Source organism: Penicillium cataractarum (genome assembly GCF_028827025.1).
Source record: "Penicillium cataractarum strain IBT 29864 chromosome Unknown utg000002l, whole genome shotgun sequence".
NCBI lineage: Eukaryota > Fungi > Ascomycota > Eurotiomycetes > Eurotiales > Aspergillaceae > Penicillium > Penicillium cataractarum.
Window position 1 is genome coordinate 351,696 of NW_026622738.1, and position 25,499 is coordinate 377,194.

Below are 25,499 nucleotides of genomic sequence, written 5' to 3' on the forward strand. Positions count from 1 at the left end.
CTGCCCAATGAAGCATAGTAGCTGAGTGACTACGTAAGGGAGGGACCTAAACAACGCTATATCCTGGCTGTACCCGCATCAAGCTGCATATTGTTCCCACATCTTGGCATAGACCGTGACGAACAACCACCAAATAAGCACTGCCGCTGATCATAAAATCTGTTAACTTGTGTTTATCTTAAGTAGCTCTTCCGGGCAGAATAGTTTTAGATTACTGAACAAAGGAGACCATCTAAAATCATGGCAGATTCTCAATGGGAAACGACAGAGGTATTGATCTGCGGATGCGGACCAACGGGCGCAATGTTATCGGGATATTTGGGCAAACTCGGAGTTCGAAATATCGTTCTCGAGAAGGAAGCTGATATCACGACTGATCCCCGGGGAATTGCCCTGGATGATGACGGAATTCGATTTTTACAGGGCCTTGGCCTCTACGAGCATGTTTTTACAAAGATCGGCTCTAGTACTGGCTCCGGAACTCTTATCTTAATTTGAATGAATCTACTAACATGCGATCTGCATAGATATGCCCAAAGTCCGCTTCGTTGGTGGCAATCACAATAGTCTAAATGCAGAGCCATTTCTCTATCTCGATACAGCTTCGGTAAGTCGACCGACCCTGTTAACAGAAAATATCTAACATCTGTTTCCGTCAGAGTGAAGGAAATACAGGACACGTCGGAGTCCTCGCTCACAAACAACCAATTCTCGAGAAATACCTTCGCACTGTACTAGACAAAGCTCCCGAGTGCGAGCTACGAAGCAGCTGCGAGTTGACGTCCATCTCCGAAGATAAAGACTGGGTATACGCTACGTACAACGATGTCTCGGGCGTGGAACGAAAGATACGTGCCAAGTTTCTCGCTGCTGCGGATGGAAAGACGGGGTACACGCGGAAGATGTATCTCGAACCTAAGGGTATTGAACTGAACTGGGCCGAGCAGTGAGTTATCAAACTATTCGTGACGCGAAGCACAGAAGTACTGACTGGCGTTACCACATCCTAGAACCAAGTACCAAGAAACTTGGGTCGCATTGAACTGGCATTTACATCTTCCCACCCCAAAGACACACCCGAAATTCCCATTATGGAATCTTGGATATACTCCGGAGCAGGTATACGATCTGTTCTTCCCAAATGACTTCCGTTTCCTTTGCAACCCTGTTCGACCTGCGGTCTGTGGACGGTTCGGTCGTCCGGAAGATCGACTATGGCGATTTGAATTTGTAGTTGCGCCTGGTGAGGATGAGAAGGAGATGGCTGGGCGAGATAAAGTGCGCGAGGTGGTTTATCCGTATTTGACGCATCCGGGGAGTCGTTATGGGTGAGTTTGATTACATTGAGGGTAAGAAGTTATACTAATTACTGATTATCATGTTCAGATTGAAAGAGGACGTCGAGTTTCCTGAAGACTGTATTGAAGTCCTGCGCTCAAGACCTTTCCGGTTCTCTGCGCGAAGCTGCAATAAATGGGCGCTCGACAGGGTGATTCTCTGTGGCGATGCAGCTCATGTCTTCCCCCCATGTTCGTTTTTCTACATCCCACAAACATGACCTAGTTAGCTCACCATACATCTAGTTGGAGGACAAGGCATCGCATCTGGATTCCGAGACGCCATCTCCCTAGCCTGGCGTCTCTACATCGCCTGTTCATCCAGGCCACAAATCAACTACGAACACCTCTTCGAAGGATGGTACCTAGAACGAAAACAACAACTCGACAAATCCCTCGCCGCAACGGTCCACAATGGCGATCTCGTCAACGGCAAAAGTCTGATGCACAGCTTCATCCGCAACTGGGGCCTCTGGTTCCTCCAACTCATTCCTAGCTGGAAACATTGGCTGGAGCAGGGACCCCGAGGCGATGGACCAATCCGATACATCCATTCACCAGGGATGCCCTTCATGCCCGAATACAGCGGTGGTCTATGTTTCCCACAAACATATTGTATCTCGCTGCAACCCCATGCCGAGGTGCATTTCACCGATGATGTAATCTTCGGCGAAAAGGTGACCCCGTTTCAAATCGTGGTACTCCTTAATCATCCCGATGAGCGGGACATTGCGGTTCGAGAATTGGAGGATATCAAGGCCAGTACTCTTCTTTCACCGAGTGAAGCAACCTTTTTCGTCCCCCGCAGTAGTTGCACTTCTGATCTCGGGGATCGGGCGGGTACTTGTCAATACCCGCTCTTCCGCAGCGCCACTGGGGACGAATTCGCCCGGTCGGCGCTGTGTGATTCCCGCCCGGTGCCGCGCGGATACAACGAGATGTTGATGTGGGAGAGTGTTCAGGGGAAGAGATATGTGGTATTGCGGTTAGATCGGTTTATTTTTGCGGCTTGTAAAGATGGGGCTGAGCTGGCGAAGGCTGTTGCTCAGTTGAATGGGATGTTTGAGTCGTAGTGTGAGGCGTTTGTATCTGGCTGTACCTTACTCGTTAGAAATTCCAAATTAATATCCATTCAAACCCAACACTGTGCCATAGATCTGCTCGCAGCAGTTTAGAATGACTCGAAAAGCCATACAATCTCCCCGAGCCGGTCTTGCCGTAGTCCTAGCAACATCGGAGGAGTCGATAGATCCCACTTGGTCTATTTGGAGCGGGGTCTACCATTCCCCACGGGGTCACGGCGGAGCTTGGCGCGTCGGCCCTCGGTTGCTTTGAGCTGGTCATAAAGCAGCTCGAACCTCACAGGAAATTCCACGTAAACACAGCATCGATACAGCTGTTCTGATTCGAGATATCGCAGTGTACACAATGGCAACACCTCTCCCCCGGAAGCTCTGGGAGCACCCAGACCCGGAATCAACACAGATGGGCCGATTCCGACGAGAGTTGGAGCGGTCGACTGGCCAGAAATTCGACGTGAGTGCTATTGTTCTCATCGCAGAGGTTCATTTCTGTATATTCCCAGAATATCAGCTAATCCATTCTCCGCCAGTCCTTCCATGACATGTTCCTCTACTCAGTCCAAAACCGCACCGCATTCTGGGACTTCTGTTGGAAATTCTTCCCCATCATCCACGAGGGCAGCTACACCCGCGTCGTGGACGAATCCGCCCGCATGGACAGCGTCCCGACCTGGTTCGCGGGCGTGAAACTAAATTTCGCCGAGAACCTGCTCTTCACGGCTCGCGCGGGAGCCACGACCGGCAAGGAAGACGAGAAGATCGCCATCACCGAGGTTCGCGAGGGTGACGCGGAGAATGCGGTTCACCTCACCTGGGGGCAATTACGCCAACGGACCGGTGCCCTGGCCCAAGCTATGAAAGCGAATGGCGTGAGGAGGGGGGATCGCGTTGCGGTTTGTTCGGCGAATAGCATCGATACGTTGCTGGTGTTGCTGGCGACGACAGCGCTGGGGGCGATTTTTTCGTCGAGTTCGACGGATATGGGTGTGAAGGGTGTTTTGGATCGGTTGTTGCAGATTAAGCCTAGATGGCTGTTTATGGATGATTTGGCGGTTTATAATGGGAAGAAGATTGATCTGCGTGGGAAGATGAAGGATATCGCTAAGGGGATGGAGTCGGTGGTCGAGTTTCAGGGTATCGTCTCGTTGCCGCGGTTCACCGAGGAGCCAGCTGATGTCAATGGGATCTCTCGAGGATTGAAATTGTCGAGTTTCCTGGCGAAAGCAGGTGGTAAGGACCGGTTGGAGTTTGAGCGTGTTGATTTCCGCGATCCTTTCCTTGTGGTGTACTCTTCTGGTACCACGGGCCAACCCAAGTGTATCGTCCATTCTGTGGGAGGAGTCTTGTTGAATGGCTTCAAGGAGGGCGGTTTACACACGGAATTTACCCAGGAGAGTGTTGCTTTGCAGTATACCACGACGGGATGGATCATGTATCTGTCTGCTATTCAGACTCTGGTCTTTGGCTCTCGAGTGGTTCTCTACGATGGCAGTCCATTTATCCCCGACGTGACGGCACTCGTGAAGATTGCGGCTCAAGAAAGGTATTCCCCCGTTATACAGGGTCATTTACAGGAAGGTCTCCTAACTGATGAATAGGGTCACCCATTTGGGTATTTCTCCACGATGGCTGCATGAACTGCAGAGAGCGAACATCCGACCTCGGGAGATTTTCGACCTTAGTGCTCTGAAGGTTGTCACTAGCACTGGAATGGTCCTACGTGATGCTCTATTCGAATGGTTCTACGATGAAGGTTTCCCCTCTCAGACTCGTCTGAACAATATCTCTGGCGGCACTGATATCGCTGGCTGCTTTGGTATTAGCAACCCTCTGACCCCCGTATATGTGGGAGGATGTGCGGGATGCAGCCTGGGCGTTCCAGTTGAAGTGTACGACTCCACGATTGAAGGAGGCGAGGGAATTCGGGGTGTTGCAATCGAAGAGGGAGTCCCCGGCGAGCTGGTGGCTACTTCAGCCTTCCCCAACATGCCCACCATGTTCTGGGGCGATACCGATGGCAAGAAGTACTTTAATGCGTACTTTGCGAGGTTTGATAGTAAGTGGTCCCCAATTCCCCCTTTCTATTGAGCGGCCGCTCATTCTTGCAGACGTCTGGACTCATGGTGATTTCGTCGCCATCCATCCCATCACCAAGCAGCTCGTCTTCCACGGTCGCGCTGATGGTGTCCTCAACCCCTCGGGTGTGCGTTTCGGCTCAGCAGAAATCTACCGCGTCATTGAAGGGAAATTCACGCAGGAGATTGCCGATTCGATCTGCGTGGGTCAGCGTCGACCCTCCGACTCGGACGAGCGAGTTATGCTCTTCTTGCTGATGAAGCCTGGTGTCGCCTTTACAACCGACCTGGTGACTCGCGTGAAGAGTGCAATTCGCACCGAGCTTAGTGCCCGCCACGTGCCGGCCTTTATCTTTGAGACCCCGGAGATCCCGGTAAGTGATGATGACCCTAATTTTGAACCAACTCTCCTCAGACTTGCAAAGAAGTGGACTAACATGTGTAATGTTTGACTAGACGACGGTCAACCTGAAGAAAGTGGAGCTCCCCGTCAAGCAAATTGTATCGGGCAAGCGGATCCAGCCTTCAGGAACCCTGCTCAATCCGGGCAGCTTGGAGTTTTATTACCGATTTGCCGAGGTGGAGAAGCTGGTTCGCGAGAGCAAGCTCTGAGCAAAGACTGGAAGACGCAACTCATTGTGATTTGGAAATTAGGCAGCGGGAATTTTGGCCAGCGTATTTTTTGCAGATATCAAGATAGATAGAATCGGCCTAGACCCGGTCGGATAGAAATTAGCAATTCTTGACACACCATTAGAGATGCCAACGTGTAAGGATTGTCATGCCAACATGTAAGCAGTTGTCATTGGAACCATTGAATGATAATTGATGAAGTTTCATCAGGGATAATTGTATCCACACCGCTAGTCGTGGTCGACGTGGCGCCAGTGGCTGGGTCAGTCGATAGTGAGGTCCAAAGAGGATCCTTTCGATAGTCGTGGAGCAGTGGAGAGGGGCGTAAGAGGGGCAGATCGGATGTATCGGGACGAGGATCGTCACTCTGCCAAGCTTTAACCAAGCTTTGTCGTTGACAGACCGAGCTCGTCAATGGTTTGATTGGCAGATCAGAAGAGAGACAAGGAGAGTCGTAAGCGAGAGGACGACTAAGATGAAACAGGAGGAGTGGGATGATCGAGGGTCAGTGTGTTGGTTGTTTGTTGGCCAGCTGAAGGTCGACGGCTACTGCGTCATGGTCCCCGCACGTGTTGTTTCCTGGCCAAATCTCTCTGCTGTTTGCGAATTTCTTTTCTTTTTTTCCTTCTTACCCTCCATCTTCCTCCTATTCTCCATCCCCCAATTCCCTTTCCCCCATTACAATCATGGTTCATCTTGCCTCCGTAAAGAACGACGACCAGGTCTTTGACCCCAAGTCCCGTTCCATCGAGTCCCTCCCCGCCCCTCAGCCCGACGAGAATGACTTTTACACAAATGTTTACGGTAGCCACTTCGCTGCCGACCACCTCCCTCAGCATGAGATGCCTGAGCGGGAGATGCCTCGTCAGATTGCTGCTCGCATGATCAAGGATGAGCTCAGCCTGGATGGCAACCCCAAGCTCAAGTAAGTCGCGGTCAATGGTATGCGGGGTATGGTAACTAGGGGCTGATGACCGTTTCTGCAGCTTGGCCAGTTTCGTCACCACCTACATGGTATGATCTCCAACGGCCCTATCCAACATCTAGACCACTCAATGGCACAGGCGATCGACTAACTCGAAGCTCAATGCTTTATAGGAAGATGAGATTGAGGAAATCATGACCGAAGCCTTCAGCAAGAACTTCATCGACTACGAGGAGTACCCCCACTCCGCAGAGATTCAAAACCGCTGCGTGAACATGATTGCCCGCCTGTTCAACTGCCCAACCGATGCCCGGGATGAGAATGCCATGGGTACCTCCACCGTTGGCTCCTCCGAGGCCATCATGCTTGGCACCCTGGCCATGAAGAAGCGCTGGCAGAACAAGCGCAAGGCCGAGGGCAAGGACTACTCCCGCCCTAACATTGTCATGAACAGTGCCGTCCAGGTTTGCTGGGAAAAGGCCGCCCGCTACTTTGACGTTGAGGAGAGATACGTTTACTGTACCGAGGAGCGCTACGTCATTGACCCCAAGGAGGCCGTCGACCTCATCGATGAGAACACCATCGGTATCTGTGCCATCATTGGTACTACATACACCGGTGAGTATGAGGATGTCAAGGCGATCAACGATCTCCTGGTGGAGCGTAATATCGACTGCCCGATCCACGTCGATGCTGCTAGCGGTGGCTTTGTTGCGCCCTTCACCGTCCCCGATTTGGAGTGGGACTTCCGTCTGGAGAAGGTGGTCTCCATCAACGTCTCCGGTCACAAGTACGGTCTCGTCTACCCCGGTGTTGGCTGGGTGATCTGGCGATCCCCTGAGTACCTGCCCAAGGAGCTGGTGTTCAACATCAACTACCTGGGTGCCGATCAGGCTAGTTTCACCCTGAACTTCTCCAAGGGTGCCTCGCATATTATCGGACAGTACTACCAGTTGATCCGTTTGGGTAAGCATGGTTACCGCTCGATCATGGTCAACCTCACCCGCATCGCGGACTACATGGCCGACCAGCTGAAGCAGATGGGTATGATCATCATGAGCCAGGGCCAGGGTAACGGTCTGCCTCTGGTGGCCTTCCGCCTGCCCCCGAATCCGGAGCGCGTTTACGATGAGTTTGCGCTGGCGCACCAGCTGCGTGAGCGTGGCTGGATTGTTCCCGCATACACCATGGCCCCGAACAGCAATAAGTTGCAGCTTATGCGTATTGTCGTCCGCGAGGATTTCAGCATGAACCGCTGTGACAGCCTCATTACCGACGTGAAGCTGGCTCTGCAGACTCTCGAGTCTATGGATCAGTCCATGGCGGCCAAGTACCAGGCGTACGTTCCCCCTCCCGGGGCATAATCCCCTTCCTTCAATCATGAATTGCCCAACTGACTCTATTTTAGACACATGCGCAGCCACCGTGCTCACCCACGCCACAAGGGCCACACCCACAACGCTTACCATGATGAGAAGCACTCTCTGCAGGGCAAGTCTGGCAAGTCGCACGGCGTGTGCTAAGAGGTCGATGCGGTGCATCTGATCCTTCGATCACGCTTTGTCAATTCTGTGAATATTGTTCTTCTTTTCTTTACCCTCGAATTTCACAAAGTGAAGCTCCAGATGATATGTGTTGGGGCCAGATAAGACACTGCCTTGGTTACACAGGGCTAGTCTGTCTGCCAAGTGTATGTATGTCCTTCAAATAGCAGATGTCCGTTACGAATATTTGATTTGATCCATGAACAATGAAATATGGTACCTTTATGGGTTGTCCGTGACGTCATGTAGACGCGATGTTGAGTGTTGTCTCGTGCGTAGGGAATTGCCCTCGAAAACAGTTCTACAACATTGAACCACCTTATTAAGTTCAAGAACAGCTCTGGAATCATGCAGCGCATCTTCATCGATCCCACAACTGAACAACCCCCGACTCGCGATCTCCCCCGAGCAGTCGTTCTCCCGGATACACTCACACCGTCCAAGGATACGAAACACCACCCCACTGACGCAGGCAACGAAAATTCCTCCGTATTCTTTGTTGGGACGGCGACGGTGATTATGTGTGTAGCTTGAATCTATATTTGAGAGCGAAGTACTAATTAATGTAGAGAATGGGCGGGGATTCGAATCATGACTGATGTAAGTGGTCGTACCTAGTATTTCCGTCCATCTACTGACCTTCGCAGCCAAACTTTCTTCATGCCGGTGACCATGCCCAATTTGGTGCAGGTGTCTCGAGTGAGAGACGTACTAATCCTGCCGTTGAGCTGCATGATTTACCTCGGATTGATCTAATTCTTTTATCCCATTACCACGGGTATGCATTTCTCCCTCAATTCCCTTTCAATTGGCACTTGAGTCATTGTTTCTCTTAATAAGAAGGAAGCTAATGGCCAATAGTGACCATTTCGACCAAAAAGTCGAAACTTCTCTTCGCCGCGATATTCCCATCATCACCACCCCGCACGCACGAGTCCAACTCACCAACAAAGGAAGTGAGTCCTTTACCAACGTCTCCGCCCTAGCTCCCTCTGAAACGGGTCTCGTCGAGATAGGGGGTACCGGTGGACCTAAACGACCACTACTTCGTATCACGAGCATGCCGGGTAAACATGTATCGAGCAACGCCGTGGTTGGACTGCTCAATAAAATGGCCAATGCCGTGAGTATCCTTTTCCCAAGAATATACTTTTAAAAGACATCAACTAAACCTCTGTCTCGCTAGATCCCCCCAACAACAGGCTGGATCCTCGAACTCGGCACCAGCGCCGACACCCACGATCCCACCGAGTTCACCCCAGGCTACCGCATCTACATAACGGGGGATACCCTAATGACCGAAGACCTAAACGCGATTCGCGAACACTATACCGCACGAAATAAACCAATTGACCTAATGCTCGCGCATCTCGGCGGAACAATGATTCCCTCGCCGACTCTATCCCCGCTCGCGTTCATGGTGACCATGGATGCAGGGCAGGGTATACGATTGATGAGATTGATTGAACCGGGTGTGACGATTCCGATCCATTATGATGATTATGAGGTTTTTGCGAGTGGATTGGGGGAGTTTAAAGTGGAGGTTGAGAAGAGTGGGTTGGAGGGGGGTGTGGTTGTTTTGGAGAGGAGGGAGAGTTATCGGTTTCGGGTGAGAGGGGAGGTGGGGAGAGCCAGGTCCGAGGAGGCTTATTTTGGGGGTGGGAGTAGTCCGTAGGGAAGAGAAGAGATTGAAAGAGGATTTGGTGGAATAGTAAGAGAGTTTACTTTGGGGAGTTGAAGTATGAAGTATAGCGAATGGGGTATAGTATCACACACTGAGACCACCTATATAACAACGAAGGTTTCCGTTGTTTCAGAGACAATCGCCGTTATTCTCCTGTCAGATAAAAATAAGTTAATGCCAACGGTTGATCTTTTGTTTCAAGATTCAGGGTTCTCGTTTCAGGGACGGGGTTAATGGTTTACGAGATTTCCAGCGCTTGTTCTGGCCCCCACTAAGTGGCTCATCCGCGGATACGAGGCTGCTGCTCTTGAAAGCCCAAAGCTCAACTTTGTCCATCAACTCAGAATATGATCTCAATGTGATTCTCATCCCAGTCTCCTCCTATTCGTCTCATTCTTCCTATCGTCCAGTCTATCTTCTATCTCTCCCTCCTCACATTCCCGACTCCACACTTCCTTCGATACTTTTCTCGTAAACCCTCTCTCGACGCCCTCCTGGTATAAAATTAGAAACACCATCTACCCAATCGCCATTCACTGCCGATCCTACAAACCTCCACTCCATTCAGCCTTCCCGCTGCGTTGTTCCTCTTCGTGTACAGACCACGCCTCCACCCCCCACTCCCCAACTCTCCTTACTCTCATATCCTTTTCTGGCTCAGGGACCTGTAAGGCCCTTGGACCGTGACCCTAGAGACTTGATACAAGTCATGCCCCTCTTCAAGAATCGAAAGTCCAAGTCCCCATCCAATCCTCCATCCACTCCTTCTCCTCCATCGCGATATCATCCTGGCCGTTCCGGTGAACAACTGGTTCACCCCGCGTTTGTTGCTCCACCGGCCCCCATCAACACTTTCATCAACAACAACAACAACAGCAATCAACGACTTGACGACTACCCAGATTATCGTCTCAACTACGACGGTTCCAGCTCGACTTCCACCGACTTGCCTCCGCCACCACCCTCGCATCAGCGGCCACCTCAGCGTCAGGAACCCACCCAATCCTCCTCATTGCACCGCTCGCAGAGCCAGCGTCAGCCCCACCTGCAACAACGCGATCGACCGACCGTCAGTGTCGTCGCCCCTGAGGATCCCCAGTCTCGTCGTTCAAAGAAGAGCTTGTTTGTGCGACCCTCGTCCGGCTTTCTCGAGCGCAGTGTCTCCGTCAAGGGGAAATCCATCTCTCATCCCATCTCCCAGCCCACTTCGCCGCAACAATCCCCTCACAATACCTTGGGCCCGACCGACGAGGATCAATACAGTCATCATCCTCCGAGTTATTCGGACAACTCGTCCCCCGTCTCTAATAATCCTTCGTATGAACCGCGTACCGCGTCGTTAGCCTACCAGCAGCAGTACCAGCAGCAGCAATTCCAGCGAGCCTCGCGCGATAATCTCGACTGGACCCCGCAGCAACTATCGCAACAACAACAACAACAACCACCACCACCACCACTACAACAACCGCAATCCCAATTGCTGCAACAGCCTCTACCACTGCAACACCGTACCTTCCCCTCTCCGCTTGAACGCTCCAGTACCGATCCAAGCTTGCTCGAGCAACCTAGCAGCCGCCCATCCCCCACCGACGCGCCGCCCGAGTCACCCCGTTATACCCCAGATCACCAGGGCCATCGGGCCCAACAGTCCCAGTCACGTATCCAGCAGGATCTGGTATTCAATTCCCGGCCCCCTTCCCGGCAGACTCTCGAGCTCCTTGCCCCAGTCTGTCAGCAAATTCATCCTGACGCCATGCAGCAGGCTTCCTCACAGGTGTCGTTATCTCAGCCGCAGTCGCAACAGCAACCACCGCCAACTCCTGTTTCAAACGATCGGGCCCCAGGCGATTCGAGTCGACGGGGTAGTACCGCTCAGACCATGCCAGAACCGGGACGGGGCACTCCAACCGGGACGCGGACAATCGAAGACCCAAGCGAGATCGATGTGCGGGCATTGCTTCAGAAACATGAGGAATTACGTGGGTTGACCATGATGATGTGGACTAGAGAAGTAATCATGCTAATCGAAAAATAGAGACCAAATACTCCAAGGTGAAGCGGTACTACTTTGACAAGGAAGCACAGGTACAGCATCTCCAGAATACGGTGGCTCATCAGCGTATGGCCGTGTCTCGCACCGTATTAGACGATAATGAATACGCCAACCGGTTCACACGGTTGGATGGTGCTATCAAGGATCTCGCCTTTTCGGTGCGCAAGGACTGGCGTGGTATTCCGCCATGGCTACATGGATTGGTGACGGATGATGCGACTAGTGTGGGCACCAAGGAGATGACGGCCGTTGGGCGCGCCGTGATCAGTCGGTGGTTAGTGGAAGAGGTCTTTCAGCGACATTTCCACCCAGCCTTGGATCCAGCCCTAAGTGTCCAGCTCAAGAGTATCGAGATGAATCTGCGACGACAGCAGGCACGGCAGTCCACCGATGAAGAACGCGAGAATGCGATCGTGAGGCTTTCAAATTGGCGCCGGACAACCTTTGACGGACTCGGTGATGCACTTTCAACCCCGGCTGCTCAAGACCACCGCGCAGAGCTGGTCGAGCATTCCATCGCAGAACTTGCCTCTTTCTTGACTAGTCAGTTGCATGATGCAGCCTTGCCAGGTTTGGAAGCTGGTGTCCGGATGATCATCGAGAATACCATCAACATCACGGAGAAAATCCCACTCGAGGCCCGTGATGTCTGCGTGGAGTACTTCCCGCCGAATATCTCCTTTGTCGAAGGGTACATGAAAGTGGAAGGCGGGCTGCCACCACTTACTCACCCACCACCACCCGCAGACCAGGAAGCCGACGACCCTGCGGCTGTGGACGATGACTCCTCGCCCGCTTCCAACTCGGCCGGACCCGGGGACATCGGGTCAGCACCTGCACCCAAGCCGCAAAAGAAATCCGTCTTCGGCGCGCTAATGGGCCGTAAACCTGCCGGTCCAGGTCCAAGCCGTCCCTCCGCTGGGACACACGAAGAAAAGCCGGCTCCGACAGAGGAACGAGAGACGGCATCCCGAATCCGCTTTGCCTCCTTCCTAACAGTCGAAGTCCGTGGTAAAGGGCCGCCAATGGTCTTAGTCAAATCACCCGTGTGGATGATCGAGTAAAGGATCCACGTGAAAAACTTCGTGAGTGACAACGGGAGAGATGCAGAGCAAGTTAGAGGTGATATGAAGGAGTGCAGTTGTACATAAAACGCAGGAGTGTCACTGTCACATTCCAGCAGGGTGATGACCCCATGATTGATAGCATTGATATCCCCCCCCTTTCGTTATGTTGTGTTTGTGTTGGGACATTGATGATCTGGATCTGGACTTCTTTTCTTGGATATAGTGGATAGGGAATGGAGATGGAGGTTGAATCGATGCCTTTGAACTTTAGTTGATAGTACTCATGGGTAAACATCGGGATGTAGGCTAGATATCTCCCTTTCATTCTCGTTCCAGCTATAATTTGGCTTTTCTACAGCATACGTGATCTAAAGCTCCGTGTGGATGTTGGGCCTCATTAAGAATGGCGGGTGTGTCCCCCGAGGTGCAATCAACCAACCAATCAACGGGCGAGTACAGAATGTACGTCAATGACAAGATCTACCCAGAAAGCATCCGCAATTAACCTTCTCCCACCACACCGGGTAATTCGCCTCTCCTTAGACTTTCTTCTAGAGCAGGAATAAATCAAGCACTCTCCCTAACAAAATCCTACTAACACCTATAACGTCCGAGTCTCCACCTGGCACGTCGATCTGACTGAATTATGATATCATAACAAAACCAGACCGACCCGATAATGCCAGAGCAAGATCTAGATCGAGGTCGAGATTGAAGTAATCTTGCTTTCTTGAGTGCCATAGTTTACTTAAAAATCACTTTTCCATACTTTCTAGCCCCAGAGTTATCTTTCATTTTCACGCTTCTCAAAAGTCCACATAATGAATTTCACCCGACTACCTATATCCTCAGGACGCAGTCCAACTACCCGTGTCCACGGTTTCCGTCCGGTATCTTCGAACCAGAAACGATTTGCTGGTACTGGGGCTGGGAAAAGGGGGGAAGCGCCGCGTTTGTACGTCTCAGCCTTTCCTGTTGACGATGTATGTTTTCAATACGTTGTTAATGTTGGTTGTATAGGTTGTTAGTCGCGATTGCACTCGCAGTCCCGGTATCTTTTTATCTCTCGCAAAGAGGAGGTATCAGTCAGTTCTATTCCAAAACCAAGCACTAAGAGAATGGATCATATCTAATTAGACTGTACTCCAGACACGACAGGCTCGCCAGGAAACCCTGACGAAAGACAGACAAGTACCTCTACTCATGACGAAGTTCGTTCCCTCTCCTACACCCCTGAATACTACCGAAATGTCTCATTCAATCCAGAAATCTATACGTATATCTCACTAACATCTAAATCAATAGCCCCGAGCAATGGGACCACCCGGTGGATCCACCAGCATGTCCGCTAAACAACAGGGTCTATCCAATGCGGATACGATGAATCCCTACGTGAATGAGCCGGGTAAGAGTGAGAAGGGGGAGGGGGAGACGGATACGGCTAAGGTGAAGGGGACTATTAAGGTTGATCGGCGTCAGGTATGATGGAAGATACGAGGTAATGTAGTATTTTACTTTGTTCGTGTGCTGAATGTGCTGTTGCCTGTATGATATTTGGGAACCTATAAAGGCATTGCCTAATGTTATGTTAAGTATCTCCCGAGTCGTAATGACGCAGATTGACAGTTCTTAAAATACGATGGTATTAACACTATGTGTGATATAGTTAAGAGGTACAAAAGTAATTAGCGGTCATTCTCTGTGAGTAAGTGGACGCATGAACAAATCAGCAAGTTTAGCAAGTGTAGCAATGCTGAACCTGGATGCTTCCTCGCCCGGTGAAGAAGGCTAGGGGGATTCGCCCTGAGAGCCGTTATTGTTGTTGACTATAATAAGTCTGAACGGTCCTTCTGATTAAATTTCCCAAGGATTCCCCCTCTCAATCTTCACTCTGATACCGCTGGCGCCGAGGGTTGCGGTCACCCGACTGCTAGCGTCACCACCTTCAATATGGGGTTAAGAAATCTTGTTGTCATCTTCGAGAATTCACCGGATAGTAAAGAGGGGAAGGTATGTTGTACCTATTGTAATCCAGAAAAGAAAGGAGGTATACTTAGTGATCGGAGAATCTCTGACGGGCCGTCTGAGCTGGGTACGCTCCTTCCTTGGAAGAGGGAAGGCATACCTGCCAACTCCGTGCAGTAAACATAAAACCCCCTATCGTAGAGTCAATAAAACTTCCCCTCTTTGCCATCTGGTGAAATCTCAAAGATGACAACAAGATATCTCAAAACCATATTGAAGCGAGTGACGCTGGCAGTCGGGGTAACTGCAACCCTCGGTGCCAGCGGTATCAAGGTGAAGATTGAGAGGGGGGCTCCTCCGGGAGAACGCCCTGGTCGGCCGACTGTTGACCACACTGGTCCGGTTTCGATCGGACTGATTGTGATCAACAGAAATAACGGCTCTCAGGGTGAATCCCCTTAGCTTTCTGCGCCGGGTGAGGAAGCATCCAGGCAGACATAGCCTGGTTCAGTATTGCTACACTTGCTACCGCGGGATATCAGATCACAACTTGCGACGAATCCGAAGAATCGACGCATGATATGTCGAGCGGCATGACGGTTTCTTCATCGACACCGATAGCCCTCCGAGAGAACAGTCTGCGTCGACAAGTGGAGCAGTATCTGTCTGGGTTTCGTCAATCCTGAAAATCACAATGACGCCTTGGGCCTTTGTGAAGCTCCTGTCTTCACATCAGACCTATTCAACGGAGACCTGAGCTAGCGATCCAAGTTTCGTGTGCATTGCATACCTTGCAGTTCAGATATTGCCAAGGCAGTCCAACAGAAAACATCTTATCAAGAAGAATCCGCGGGGTGCGAAGGGCTGAGAGTTGAAAAGAATCGACAGGCAGAATCAACGCGAGACCTCTGGCGTCCAAGTCCGCCGACGAGGCCCTTGTACCTGTGCAACTCATGCAGTTCCCAAATACCGAAGCACTTCTGGTGCATGCACTGTCTGAGGGCTTTGGTCAACAATTTCGATCTCATGGCAGACACGCCTTTTGAGATAGATTGTGTGATGGCAGTGTTCTCGCACGTGTTCCTGTGGGTATGTCTCCCTCAAGTGCATGTTTCGGTATGCTCTAACCAGCCATCGCATGTGTACTCGCAGAGGAAGGGGTGAATGCCCGCCCCAACGAGAACTCCTTGTCTTCACCCGGAACGAGACAGACATCCAGTTTATGGGCTAAACAGGCTCTGTCGCAGCATGATCACCCTGTCGCAGGCACCCGATAGAGTCTGTTGGGGTCAATAGAACACAGCGACTCTGACAGAGGGAGACATCACGGCTCTGATGGAGATCATAATGGTATCCAAGGGCACCATCCGGCAGCCCAAAGAGAAGCAGATCAAATGGAGGATCTTGGAATGTGAGGCCAGCGCGGGAAATGAAGCCATCCGGTTGAAATTCAAGACTTGAAAGAGAGCATGTAAATACGTTTCTGATTCTTCAGTCAATCAAATGTGATTCGAATTCACTTCAGATATGAGAGTTGTAGGCTTACATAGCGACCATGAAGAGGTTCCGTCAAGGCGTAAAGAATAAAGACTGGAGCCTTCACAAAGCAAAATGGATCAAAGATTGTACTTGTTGAAGTATATCTTATCATGAAATATGATAGTAAAAAGCAAAAGGAAGGGAAAAAAATGAGCGATGGGAGGATGAAAAGAGAAGAGAACTTCAGCGCTTTCCTCTTCTTAGTAGTGTGACTCACAGCTGTGGCGTGTCGACGTCTTTATTCATTGTTCAGGCGAAATTCAGAACCGACTTGAACTAATCCAACCTGTACTTGACCTAAAACAGAGGTTTGAAGGGTTAAGAACATGGCATTATAGTCACTCTGCCAAAATTGGCTGCGGGCGTCCCGATTCCATATCCATTCGAGAGCGGTTCCAAATATGGTTTAGTAGTATTACAAGCGGGTTCCTCAAACAGGCGGAGGATTCAGATCCAATCCTTCAACACTAAACTTAAACGCATCACTCCTGGAATAACTCCCCGCAACATCCAAATCCAACCGCCCACGCTCACAATCATCCAAATCAATCTTGGCAATCGCCAATCCATCACCAGCCGCAACGGTATTATTCCCACCATACGTGCCAATGGCAGACGTTCCCAGCGGCGCGGTACTAACACCTGCTTCCTCGCTATCCGGTGTATCATCTGTACAAACCTCCCACAATGGTCCGGCGAGGACTTCTCCCAGGGGTGAGATAATGCAACTCCCGCCCCGGCAGACGTACTCGGATTCCGAACTGGAGATGTCGAGCTTTGACACTGAGGTCGTGGTTTCAGTTACCGGCTGGGTATCCTGTGTCGAGCATGGAGGCCAGGCTATTTCATGCGGTCCCTCGGGGGTAATTGACAACTTTCGCCCGCTAGTCGTTGCCTGTATCTGCAAAGGCGAGGCAACGGTTTTAGCAGATGCTGGGAAGTCGCCTTCCTTTGTTTGACCCGTGATCCAGTCTGGGAGCTCGTTACTGCGGACGCACTGATTCGCGGATAACACGAAACATCGGCCTTCTTGACCGACTGTGCGCATTAGTGATAACCATGTATCCCGGGCATCTGCTGTGGGAGCGAGATAAATGTTGACGTTCTGTGAGTATAAGCTCTGTCGGAGGAGTGGCATGTAATTCTCCCAACATATAGCCGCGGCGAGGGTCAACGGGATCCCATTCAAGGTAGTAGTGACAGCGCGAAGAGTCGACGGCGAACCCTGAGCCCAAATAAGACGCTCGGATCCAGTCTACCAGAAAGACCCATGTTAACAATATCTCCCTAGCAATACTTGCTGTCATTAGCCATCCAACCACGCAAAACATACCGGCATAACCTTCCTCCTCTTCCCCAACACCCCCCGTGCAGGCTCAACATAAACAACAGAACAATACAAACTCCCACCCGCCCTCTCCACAACCCCAACAACCAAAAAGACACCACTCTCCTTCGCAATCCTCTCCAAAACCTCCCGAGTCCCATCCCCCCTCTGTGCCTTGCCATGCGCAACACCCAGGCGTCTCTCAACCCACTCCTCTCCCGCCCCCGCAGGCGTATCGCCCAGATCAACCGCGTCCTTGAAGTAAGCCAGGAACTGGTCGCGCCCGCGCGGGTCCCGACTACCCACCGCCGTGCCGAAGGAACATGTGCGCGGGTATCCGCCCAGATAGGCTTCTGGGAAGAGGAGGAGGTGGACACCGCGGCGGGCGGCGAGTTGGGTGGTTCGTTCGAGGGCGGCGAGGGTTTGCGGGGTTGTGGGGAGGGTGCGGGATTGGGAGACTCCTACTGTTAGGGAGGGCATGTTGGATATTAGAGATGAGGTGGGATGGGAAGTATGTATGGAAGAGGACTGTTGAAGGTGAGGGGGAGTGTATAGTGATGATGGGATGAAGTGGAGAAAGTCTCGAGCTAAGGAGAAGCCGAGAACCGAGTAGCCCCGGGTGTGGGGAATCTGATAAAAAGTACCGACAGGACGCCGCAAACGGGCAAAGTACAGTACTAAGTAAAGTATAGTAGTGTGGTATGTACTTAGCTTAGTGTTAGTATTCGCCCAGTTTTATACTTTTTCTCTTGCCGCAGGTGACATCATACATTGTTCAGATCCATCGCTAGCGCAGAGTATAATATACTTACTCCAACAGACCATCGAAGCAAAGGTAAACAATTTCATTCTCAATTTTCATAGTGTACGATACTAAATCCAATCTGTCAGTCTGTCAACTTATCAAGAATATCAAGAATATCCACAATTTCAATTTCCATTTCCATAGCCCTCCCCCATATTTCACCAGGGCGAGTAGCCCAACCCGGGATGTTAAAACCAAAAGTAAAGTAATATATACAGATAAGAAATGTATGCCACGCATTTTGCAAAACACCAAATTTTCCAACCTGGAGATACAAAAGTCGTGGTACAACGAACAAGTATGAACATGGAGAGGAAATCGTAGTTCCCGGGTATAGCGCCTCGCTGATGAGATGATGTGAAGAGAAAGGAAACAATGTCCAGAAGCGATAATAAAAAACATAAAAGGCCATGCGGAATGCTCGAAACGCAATGAATGGTCATGTCAAAATCAAGTCATCAATGCAGAAACAATGTCGGGGTGTCTTTTCTTTTTTACAGTCTTGTCTTGAAGATCGTATGAGATCAGGTCAGATCAAACTGTGCGCGAAGCCATCCATCTACCGCGGGCACGGCCAAGATACTCCGCTACGCAACTGAACTTCTCGTCGCATCTTCCACTTTACGCAGAGATACCCTTCGCAGTCGCAGCCTGCTGCAACACGCGCGGCCAGCGCGAGATCAACTCGACATCGTCGAGCACGCCCTTGCCCTGGTTACGCACGTACTGCTTGCTAGCATCCACGCGGGGCTCATAATCCCAGAACGAGGGGGTACCCTCGATCAAAGCAGAGTACACGAGACGCCGGCGGCGCTGCGACCGAATAACATCCTGTCGAATAGCCTCCAGATCCCACCGGGTGTTGGTTTCCTCGAGGAAATAGGCCAGCAGCTTGGTTGGGTCCGTGGTATCAGGCAGCGCGGTGAATTTGGCTGGGCTGGGGGTGCGAGGGGGTGTAGGCGATGGGAAGGGGTATTGGGCTGATGCATCGGAGGCACGTTGCGGGATGGGCGAGACGCGGGGGGTATCGTCGGGAGTGGGCAGACTGGCTGGCACGGCTAGCGGGTTGGCGTGGGCGGGCTTGACGGGGACTGCAGGCTTGGTTGCTGAAGGGATGGGCAGACCGGCGACCAGGTTGATCTTCTCCTCTGGGTCATTGGCAACGTCGAACAGCATTGGTGGGTCGATGGTCGAGTAGATGAACTTCCAGCGACCACGGCGGATCATGACCAATGGGGCTTGGGTGCCTTCACCCATGTACTCGCCGTACACGGTGTCGGTGCGAGGACCTTCCTCGCCAGTCAAATACGGCACCAGAGAGACACCGTCGAGCGGGAGTCCCAGCACGAGGGGGGCACCGACCAGGCCCGCGAAGGTGGGCAGCAAGTCCATGGTGGAGACATTCTCCGACACGCGCTTGGCGGCGAATTTCTTCGGGGCGTGGAAGAGCATCGGCACCCGAGCCGAGTTCTCGAACCAGGTCATCTTGTACCACAATCCGCGCTCGCCCAGCATGTCACCGTGGTCACCCGTGAAGACAATGATGGTATCCTCGTCCAACCCGGTATCCTTGAGCACCTTGAGCAGCTTGCCGATGTTGGTATCGACGTAAGTGCAGGCCGCATAGTACGCGCGACGGGCAGCACGGATACGCTCATCGGGCATCTCCTTGCCGAACAGATCGATGCACTTGAGCACGCGCTGGGAGTGAGCATCCTGCTGGTCGTGTGGGATTGCGCCGTTCTTGGGCAGAGGAATTTCGACATCCTCGTACAGATCCCAGAACTCCTTGGTCATGGCGTACGGGTCGTGTGGGTGCGTCATGGAGACGGTCAAACAGAACGGCTGGTCGGTGCGGTGACGCACGTGGTCGTACAAATACTGCTGGGATTTGTAGATGACCTCCTCGTCAAAGTCGAGTTGGTTTGTGCGCACAACGGGGCCGGCTTCCAGGACGGATGACATGTTGTGATAGTAATCCAGGCGGATTTCCTAGGGATCCAAATTAGCCAAACCTCATTCGATTGAAGTTATTGTAAGAAATTCCTGAACTCACCGGCTCGTCCCAATTGACCGACCAGCCATAGTCACCGGGATAGATGTCGCTCGTCAAACGCTGTTCATAACCGTGCAGTTGATCCGGACCGCAAAAGTGCATCTTACCAGCCAAGGCCGTGTGGTAACCCTCGCGACGAAGATAATGGGCGTAAGTGGGCGTGTCGGCGGGCAGATCCGCCGCGTTATCGTACGCGCCGATCTTCGATGGCAGTTGACCGCTCACCATGACGAAGCGAGAGGGCGCACACAAAGGGGAATTGCAGTATGCCGAGTCAAAAACCACGCCCTCACTTGCCAAGCGGTCCAAATTGGGAGTCTTGATGGGCGAGTTCTTATCGTGCAGAGACAACAATGGCGCGGCCATCTGGTCCGCCATGATGTAGAGGATGTTGGGCTTTTTGGTCGCCATGATGGAATTGCTATGTATGGTGTGCAATACGATTCAGAGGACGGCCCGAGGGGAGGGAAAGGAGGAGAAGTCCAAGCCCGAGTAGATACTATGAATGGGAAAAAGAAAGAAGAAAGTGTACCGGATTTTGGGAGGGAAAGGGTAGATATATGAAGCCGAATGGGCGTATGTGGGGAACTGAAGAGAAAAGGAAAAAGGAAAAAAAAGATAATGCAAGAGGGCCCGAGACCCAATGAAGGAGTTGCTTCAGACAGGAGAAAATGCGAAAAAATACTATAGGCCAGAGGAAGAATTGAATCAGATTAGGAACTCCATCGAGGAGGACGGTTTGGAAGGACGATCAGAGAGAAAAAAAAATGTAAAAAAAGGAATGTATGGCGCTTGTACGGAACAATTGCCGGGGTAGACCCCATAGTTGCGGAGTCCAGTTATACTCCAGCCTATACTACTAGATACTTGTTAGACTCCTTACATTGTTCTTCCATGCATTTTAGTCAAATCTTCTCCGCATGACGACTACTCCGAATTCGATTAGCTTTCCTGCATGGAAGATCAGGGGTAGAAAGAGGACTGACGTACGACTGAAAAGGTGCAAGATGGGCTCATTCTGAAGTGCGATGGTGTGATTCTTACGATCATCGGTATTTGGTTGGTATCAATGGTACGGGCGGTATTTTATTCGTATTTTATCCGGGTATGGTCAGGCACGCTTACGCAAGATACGGAAGATACGGAAGGAAGTATATCGACGAGGAATCCCATGAACAACGAAATAGTAGATATCACTAAGCCAAAAACTCAAAGGGATACATCACTTTAGACTCTGGGAATTCCTCAGCCGATCAGCCCTCTGGAGGGGTCATGTGGTCCCTTAAACAAAGAGCTGGACTCGGTATCCAGCTCGAGGCACTCATTCCGGTCCATTCAGCATGGAGGGAACGTGTCAAATGGAACGCGCCAGCAGTTGTGCCGAGTTGCCACCTGCAGCGAAAAAGTGGGTTGGCGTAGCTGGGACTGCGGTACATTAGTGAGTAACTGCAACTGATGACCAGCTATTAGTTTGACTCGGAGTGGGATTGATCATGGAAAAGTAAATTACCACTGGTGACGAGCGTAATACACCCTCGTCCGCGTAAGATTGACCCTCCCGATCAGCCCCCTGACCGCACCAGTGGGAATAAAATCCCATAATACACACTCAACACTCGCAAGATACACTTTCCATGACCAGTTTTTTTCTGGAGTTCACTCGACCCCAGAGTGGCCTACAAATATAAACCTCGTCAATGGCAGAATCGTGGTGCGGTTGACAGACCCTTGTAACGTAGCCGATCCCCCCGATGCTCCGGGCTCAACTCTGTTCTCCACTGGATCGTGTCACCGCAAACCGATCCAATCAGCTTTCACTCGGTTGACCCCTGGGGTGGCCATTTTCAGCACTAGTCGCCTGCTTAGTCGCGTCTTAGTCTGGGCCCAGAAGTATAGCCTGCGACTTGCGGTCCAACCACTGGCGACTCGCTTCCTAGTCAGGCTTAGCGGGGGCTCTTTACTCCACTTGCTTATCTGTGTGGCCAATAAGGAGGGGAATGTATATCCGAATGGAGGAACGGTGGGAGAGAAGAAAAAGAAAAGGCCCGCGTGGTCAATTACTCTTATGGAGGAGGAGGTAAGATGGAGTCCTTCTCCAGAACCTAACGATGAAGTATGGAGCATGAGTCCGTGACTGCCGAGCTAGTAGAACCAGGATGACGAGGCTGTCTGATCATTATTCCTTCGGGGTGACATGTGGAAGAAGCGGTGTATGTGATAGACGAGAATCAAACCAAGGAGGTCCTCATTTTTGTGAGATAATCATGTCTATCTTCTGCCTATCCTATACCTATACTATGGTTGTACTATAGTAATAACATTGTAAAAGCACTTACAATACTCAGAATTCCAATATCATCCAATAATAACACCCTCTTCATCCCCATAGTCCCGTTTCACAACACATGAGCAATCCCCCTGCGCAAGCACGCCATGGCTAAATACACTCTTCAGCCGCCGGCCCCGGATTTCCACAATCCACATTCCACCCTCCAACGACAATAATAGCATTATTGGAAACAAAAAAAAAGATATTTTCCATTTTCAATCACTTTCCCCAGTTTCTAAACATTCCCGCCAAGCAAGAGCGTCACCGCTGTTTCGAATTCTCCAACGGACTAGCGCCGGGTGGACAAGTACCGTCAACTCCCAGAGTCCCCACATCCACGGGGAGACCTCCACTCGTACTCCGTCCAAGACAAAATTATAGAGATACGGACACATAGCGTAGAGATACATCCCGCCCCGTGTAACGATCACCTGCCGCACGGCGGCATAACTCGTGGCGGGACTGTTTCACCCGATGCAGAATGGCGTAAACCAAAGTTGATCAAATCAGTAGATCTGAGATCGATTGGATCCTTGTCTCGTAGGAGTGCAGATTACGATTACTGCAAGATAGAGTCATAGACTGGATGAGGAGCAAGCACTGGGTACGAGGACTTGCCACCTCGACCTACTATAGTTCCAGCTAGTTCATCTTGCAATAATCCCCACTGTCCATCTGCGCCAAGTATCTTGTACGCTAACGATATGTTCTATATCCCTACGTGTCTACGTAGATGTGTGACGGTACATGCTACCTCCTTTACGCACGGTACCTCCGATGATGAACGGGGGCCAACATCCCGTCCCCGGTAACATCCCGCCGGCCACGAGTTCATCATCGCCTGGTTTGGTATTTTCTTCCCGATGGGGTTGCAAGGGTATCTGCATTATAGGACAGGGGTTGGTGGCTGGAGGCGGATATCGAGGGGAGGCATACTAACAGGAAGTTTTGGCAACGAGAATGGAGAAGTTCAAATAGCAAGATGTTATATGGTACATTCTGCTTAAAGATTGGCAGTACTACACAATCTCACGAAAGGGTAGCCATATCTCTTGTTCTCGGGGAAGACGTATCTGCTTAACCACTAGTTATTAGTCCAGGATGAAGAAGCACCGTCAGATATGTGTTTGAAAATCTATTACGCCAAGTATAAAGGAAGCGCAAAAACATAACCATATGCAGATTAAAATATGAAATGGACAGTTCACTACTACAGAATCTCCATAAGGGTAAAAACGAGTATCCTGAACCTGCGGGTCTAACGTTGGGTGTGGTGAAGCCAGCGAGAAGCCTCAATGTTTCGCCATTCTCATGTAGATCCTGTGTGCGCCATTATGCCAAAGTGGATTCTTCCAGTGATCCTCACCACACGTCCGAGGCGGGCGGGAGTTCGGGTTTGCTCTATCTCACTTGAAAAGAGGTCCTGTGTGGAGAAACCGACAATCTTCATTGTGCTTGTCCTGATTGTAGGTCCGGACCAATTTTCTCCGAGCATTGACGAAGGCCTTGGAGGCAATAACGGGCCCTATCAACCAATTCACTCCGGCGGCTTTAGTGGTCGTGTTGTTTGTGACGTTTGCTGCTGTGCCGTTGTCTTTGGAGGCTCCAATTGGAGGCCGATCATATGACGGCTTGCCTTCCTCAAAGGCCAGATCCTTTACCATCTCACAGTCTATGACACCCCTAGGTATCCTCATCCGCAGCGGGGGATCCGCCATGGCGGATCGTTCTGGGTTGGGAAGACGGGAGGATGTCAACGAGGTAAAGCCAAGACACCGCGAAAAAAGAAGCTGTTCTCTTCGGAGAATATGTCGACCGCCTCTGTGAAGCTATGAAGGTTGTTAGTTGAGCATTGTTTGTGTATCTCCGGGTACTTACGCTCGTCGACAGCTAAGAAGTAGCCAATCCCTGCTAGCTAGAGAACAATATCCACCGGCCCAGCTGTCCGAAGGCTGCAGGGGCGGATGAGCAGTTGTTTGTCTGGCCATGAGCGCTCGCGGATAACCAGCCTCCCTGGCGAGATTAGAACATGGCGCTGGACTGGGCTATATGCCGAGCCTTCAAATATAGCCTCTTGAGAATGAATATTTCCCGCTCTTCTTTTCATGGAGCATTATATAACTAGCGTCCCTCTTCCACTGAACATCTGAATGCGTATACAGGTCCTTGACACAATAGCGGGCGCATAACTATAGAAAGGAAGAATGTTGGCATGATCATCATGATCCAACTCATATCGAAACAGCCAGTTTCCATCCTTCGGAGGCTCTTGCAATAGAGCTTGGTTCGGCTTTCGCCCAGCAAGAAACTTCATATGTAGCCTTTGGCGCTTATTATAGAGGTCAGATCGACGAATACATAAATCATGGTCGCCCTGGTGAAGGCCATTCATGATATGCCTTGCAGAAAGGCCTTGCTTGAGCTGTTGCTCGAGATGTTCAGTTCTGGAGCTCATTTCTGGTCTTCGGTGCGCTGCAAGGGTGGATGGTGTCTAAGCTTCTGTAACTGAATATCCCTGCCTAGATGAATTTTTGCAAGGTTCCCAAAGGCCGTTGCTTTAACTGGCTCCGAACGAGCATCTAGCGGTATATCCAGCGAAGTGTCAGGAAGTTGGTACAGCCACCATGTACAATGACAATAGTGTCTGCGCCCACAAAATTCCATGGGCGACGTCAGGGGGTGTGATAGCTCGTATCGGTAAGTAGATCGTTGATGTTTCCATGTATATAGAGCTGGGTGTTGTAATCACTATCGAATGGTCATCAGTGTCTCTGCACCCGCGACATTTCAATAGCCATTCGGGCCAGTGTCATGACTTCCTGTTGCCTGCCTTCTAGTATTGCTATATTTGGGGTCCATTATATAAATCGAGCAAACGTGCGCAGATGTTGTGGAGGAAGGACATGGAAGTTGTATATTTAGTTGAGGTGTAAAAGAGAGAGGGGAAGGGGAATACAGGGAAGGTTTAAATAACCAAATACAACAAGGACAGCAGCCTCAGGCTCTAAGGTTTCTACAGCTTTGTTTTGTGCTCGTGTTTGTTGCTGTCGGGTTTGCCGGAGATATCCTACGGGGCCC

At 51.0% G+C, this 25,499-nt stretch overlaps 10 protein-coding genes across 10 annotated transcripts; 7 read left to right on the forward strand and 3 right to left on the reverse strand.

Moving 5' to 3' along the window:
• Positions 1–240: 240 nt before the first annotated feature.
• On the forward strand, positions 241–2,410 carry N7496_002187 (monooxygenase; the record flags this gene model as incomplete). Its single annotated transcript, XM_056695118.1, has 6 exons — positions 241–466; positions 528–607; positions 660–946; positions 1,011–1,328; positions 1,387–1,529; positions 1,584–2,410. 6 exons carry the CDS (start codon positions 241–243, stop codon positions 2,408–2,410), a joined length of 1,881 nt encoding a protein of 626 aa, XP_056557330.1.
• A 355-nt stretch (positions 2,411–2,765) lies between these two features.
• On the forward strand, positions 2,766–5,106 carry N7496_002188 (Acetoacetyl-CoA synthetase; the record flags this gene model as incomplete). The annotated part of the gene is made up of 5 exons (XM_056695119.1): positions 2,766–2,873; positions 2,950–3,962; positions 4,018–4,475; positions 4,528–4,868; positions 4,951–5,106. 5 exons carry the CDS (start codon positions 2,766–2,768, stop codon positions 5,104–5,106), a joined length of 2,076 nt encoding a protein of 691 aa, XP_056557331.1.
• A 707-nt stretch (positions 5,107–5,813) lies between these two features.
• N7496_002189 (glutamate decarboxylase) lies at positions 5,814–7,575 on the forward strand (the record flags this gene model as incomplete). The annotated part of the gene is made up of 4 exons (XM_056695120.1): positions 5,814–6,052; positions 6,123–6,141; positions 6,226–7,391; positions 7,461–7,575. The coding sequence occupies 4 exons, from the start codon at positions 5,814–5,816 to the stop codon at positions 7,573–7,575; spliced, it is 1,539 nt and encodes a 512-aa protein (XP_056557332.1).
• Positions 7,576–8,446: 871 nt separating this feature from the next.
• On the forward strand, positions 8,447–9,271 carry N7496_002190 (MBL fold metallo-hydrolase; the record flags this gene model as incomplete). The annotated part of the gene is made up of 2 exons (XM_056695121.1): positions 8,447–8,719; positions 8,783–9,271. 2 exons carry the CDS (start codon positions 8,447–8,449, stop codon positions 9,269–9,271), a joined length of 762 nt encoding a protein of 253 aa, XP_056557333.1.
• A 718-nt stretch (positions 9,272–9,989) lies between these two features.
• N7496_002191 (uncharacterized protein) lies at positions 9,990–12,397 on the forward strand (the record flags this gene model as incomplete). The annotated part of the gene is made up of 2 exons (XM_056695122.1): positions 9,990–11,259; positions 11,316–12,397. The coding sequence occupies 2 exons, from the start codon at positions 9,990–9,992 to the stop codon at positions 12,395–12,397; spliced, it is 2,352 nt and encodes a 783-aa protein (XP_056557334.1).
• A 406-nt stretch (positions 12,398–12,803) lies between these two features.
• On the forward strand, positions 12,804–13,885 carry N7496_002192 (uncharacterized protein; the record flags this gene model as incomplete). Its single annotated transcript, XM_056695123.1, has 3 exons — positions 12,804–12,862; positions 13,253–13,355; positions 13,706–13,885. The coding sequence occupies 3 exons, from the start codon at positions 12,804–12,806 to the stop codon at positions 13,883–13,885; spliced, it is 342 nt and encodes a 113-aa protein (XP_056557335.1).
• A 1,539-nt stretch (positions 13,886–15,424) lies between these two features.
• On the forward strand, positions 15,425–15,826 carry N7496_002193 (uncharacterized protein; the record flags this gene model as incomplete). Its single annotated transcript, XM_056695124.1, has 2 exons — positions 15,425–15,454; positions 15,662–15,826. 2 exons carry the CDS (start codon positions 15,425–15,427, stop codon positions 15,824–15,826), a joined length of 195 nt encoding a protein of 64 aa, XP_056557336.1.
• Positions 15,827–16,334: 508 nt separating this feature from the next.
• On the reverse strand, positions 16,335–17,711 carry N7496_002194 (nitrilase; the record flags this gene model as incomplete). Its single annotated transcript, XM_056695125.1, has 2 exons — positions 16,335–17,159; positions 17,238–17,711. The coding sequence occupies 2 exons, from the start codon at positions 17,709–17,711 to the stop codon at positions 16,335–16,337; spliced, it is 1,299 nt and encodes a 432-aa protein (XP_056557337.1).
• A 946-nt stretch (positions 17,712–18,657) lies between these two features.
• N7496_002195 (putative choline sulfatase) lies at positions 18,658–20,503 on the reverse strand (the record flags this gene model as incomplete). Its single annotated transcript, XM_056695126.1, has 2 exons — positions 18,658–20,028; positions 20,093–20,503. 2 exons carry the CDS (start codon positions 20,501–20,503, stop codon positions 18,658–18,660), a joined length of 1,782 nt encoding a protein of 593 aa, XP_056557338.1.
• Positions 20,504–23,827: 3,324 nt separating this feature from the next.
• N7496_002196 (uncharacterized protein) lies at positions 23,828–24,139 on the reverse strand (the record flags this gene model as incomplete). Its single annotated transcript, XM_056695127.1, has 1 exon — positions 23,828–24,139. The coding sequence occupies one exon, from the start codon at positions 24,137–24,139 to the stop codon at positions 23,828–23,830; it is 312 nt and encodes a 103-aa protein (XP_056557339.1).
• Between the last annotated feature and the right edge of the window lie 1,360 nt (positions 24,140–25,499).